At 38.9% G+C, this 2,085-nt stretch overlaps 1 protein-coding gene across 1 annotated transcript; it reads right to left on the reverse strand.

Annotated features, from left to right (window-relative positions):
- Positions 1-455: 455 nt before the first annotated feature.
- Positions 456-1,692, reverse strand: LOC141652029 (EID1-like F-box protein 3). The gene has a single exon (XM_074459690.1). It carries the CDS (start codon positions 1,663-1,665, stop codon positions 763-765), a length of 903 nt encoding a protein of 300 aa, XP_074315791.1. The 5' UTR covers positions 1,666-1,692; the 3' UTR covers positions 456-762.
- Between the last annotated feature and the right edge of the window lie 393 nt (positions 1,693-2,085).

Genomic DNA, 2,085 nt, shown 5'->3' on the forward strand with positions numbered 1-2,085 from the left:
ACCTGTTTGTTAGGATGTGACAAAGTTAGTAAAGTCCATCACTTTAATAACAAGGTTTTGATTTTTTTTCTACTAATTCTTTTTTCCCATTATTTCTCATAGACTTAAAAATCTTATTTTTAATTATAAACTCAAATTTCTATTAGGGTTTTTCTAACGTGTATCCTAAGGGCACACATTAATAAATTAAATACGGAAAGATTTACAACATATTCTCATGATAAATGCAATTATAAACTTAATTTTACCATAATTAGTGAGAATATTCTATGAATCTTTCCTTATTTGGTTAATTAATATGTGCCCTAAGGATATACGTTAGAAAAACCCTATTTATTTTCACTTTTGTATTAAAATTTGTGGCTCCACAACTCACTGCCGCCTATGTTAACGTCCACATGCAAGATACGGAGTAGAAATTGTAGACAATCTATTTTACTAAACCCACATGGAAAAACAATAGGTAAATCAATCAAGAACACAAATTATCGGTTTAGAGACCGTCCTAAATTAAAACGACACTCACAAATATAAACCACAAATAGCTAACATTTCACATGTTTAACTTAAGACGATCTTAAACAAACCATACTGAATCAATAAACATAAACACTCCATTATTAAATCAAAATGTAGTACTCCACTACTCCGTCAGTGACAAAGACATGTAATAACTTACCTTAGAAAAAACGTTATATCTAGTTGCCATCTTTATCTGATTAGCATTTTCGACAACGACGAAAAAAATAGTTAGTTGTTACATCACCACGGGTTCGAATCCTTAACCATAATTTCATCTCCACCCGAACTAGTACTTTCATATCCTCTACCACAACCGTTTCCTATAAACGAATCGTGGACACCATCATCGTCATCATCATCGTCATCCTCATTAATATCGCCGTCTTCGTCCGACGACAACGGTACTAACCAACACGTGCCATGTAAATGACCATTTACACATACGAAATACTCCAACCCGTCTTGGTTCGTTCCTAACCGTCTCGCCGCACTTTTCGGGACTAATTTAGCAGTAGTCATGCTCCAAACACGTGCCCCGCAATACGGACAACGAACCCGGTCCTCTAATTGTACTTGTCGACCGATTAAACATGCTCGGGTTTTCGACCGCATGAATCCGCGGTAAACCCCTCTGTATACTCCCAAATCGTCCTCCCCTTCTCTCATCACGTGTTCGCAGGGATCGCTTAGGTAAAGCAGATCCCCGCGACAGGGCTTTGTCAAGAAACTTCGTCCCGATGTTTTTGAGAATCGGGACGACTTGACAAAGTGTCCCGGGATAATACTTCCACCACCTAATTGGAAGTTCGGGGTTGGTTGGCACCCGCAGCAAAAGAATAATAATTTTGCTAGCGCGTGCCAACCACCCCCGATCCGGGACCCGGGTAATCCGTGTATCAGGGCCGCCACCATTCGTGGGGCCCTGTACGAGCAAAGCTCCCTCCATAAAATACGTTTCGCGACCGCCCGGAGTTTTCTGTTAACCCGGGCGGTCACGCAAACCGTAGGTAGATCCCAGTTCATGGACCCGAAAACTAGCATAAGTACCCGCTCGTTGAGAATGCCGGATTCGGGTACGTTTCCCGAATCCGGCTCGTCTCCGGGCGGGTTTAGCTTATGCCGTTGGGTCTTAGGTTCATCCATTTGTGGGTTTATTAATTTTGTTGGGATTAATTTGAGTTGGGAAAATATCTTTTTCTATGTATAAATATGCGTAGATGATAAAATTAGTTGGTACAAAAAGTACATATTTTACTCTGAAAAAACAACCACGGGACACGTGGTGGGTTATTATTGGACCAGGGGAAAAGATATTTTAAGTTTACTAGCAGAGTAACACGTGTTAGGTAATTATTTGAGAAGGTGACGCGTGGATTTTCGAGGGATTTGGTGCACTATATATTGATTTCAGTATAAGAAAATGTAAATCAGTGTAATAAGACAAAATAAATGGTGATGAAATTAGAAGTTGAAATAGTAGTACCAAGCAAGTGACACTTAATATTACGGAGTATTCACTCATCTTTAAAAAAAAAAAAAAAAAAAAAAAAAAAAAGAAAGAAA

Source organism: Silene latifolia, chromosome 4, assembly GCF_048544455.1.
Source record: "Silene latifolia isolate original U9 population chromosome 4, ASM4854445v1, whole genome shotgun sequence".
Classification (NCBI taxonomy): domain Eukaryota; kingdom Viridiplantae; phylum Streptophyta; class Magnoliopsida; order Caryophyllales; family Caryophyllaceae; genus Silene; species Silene latifolia.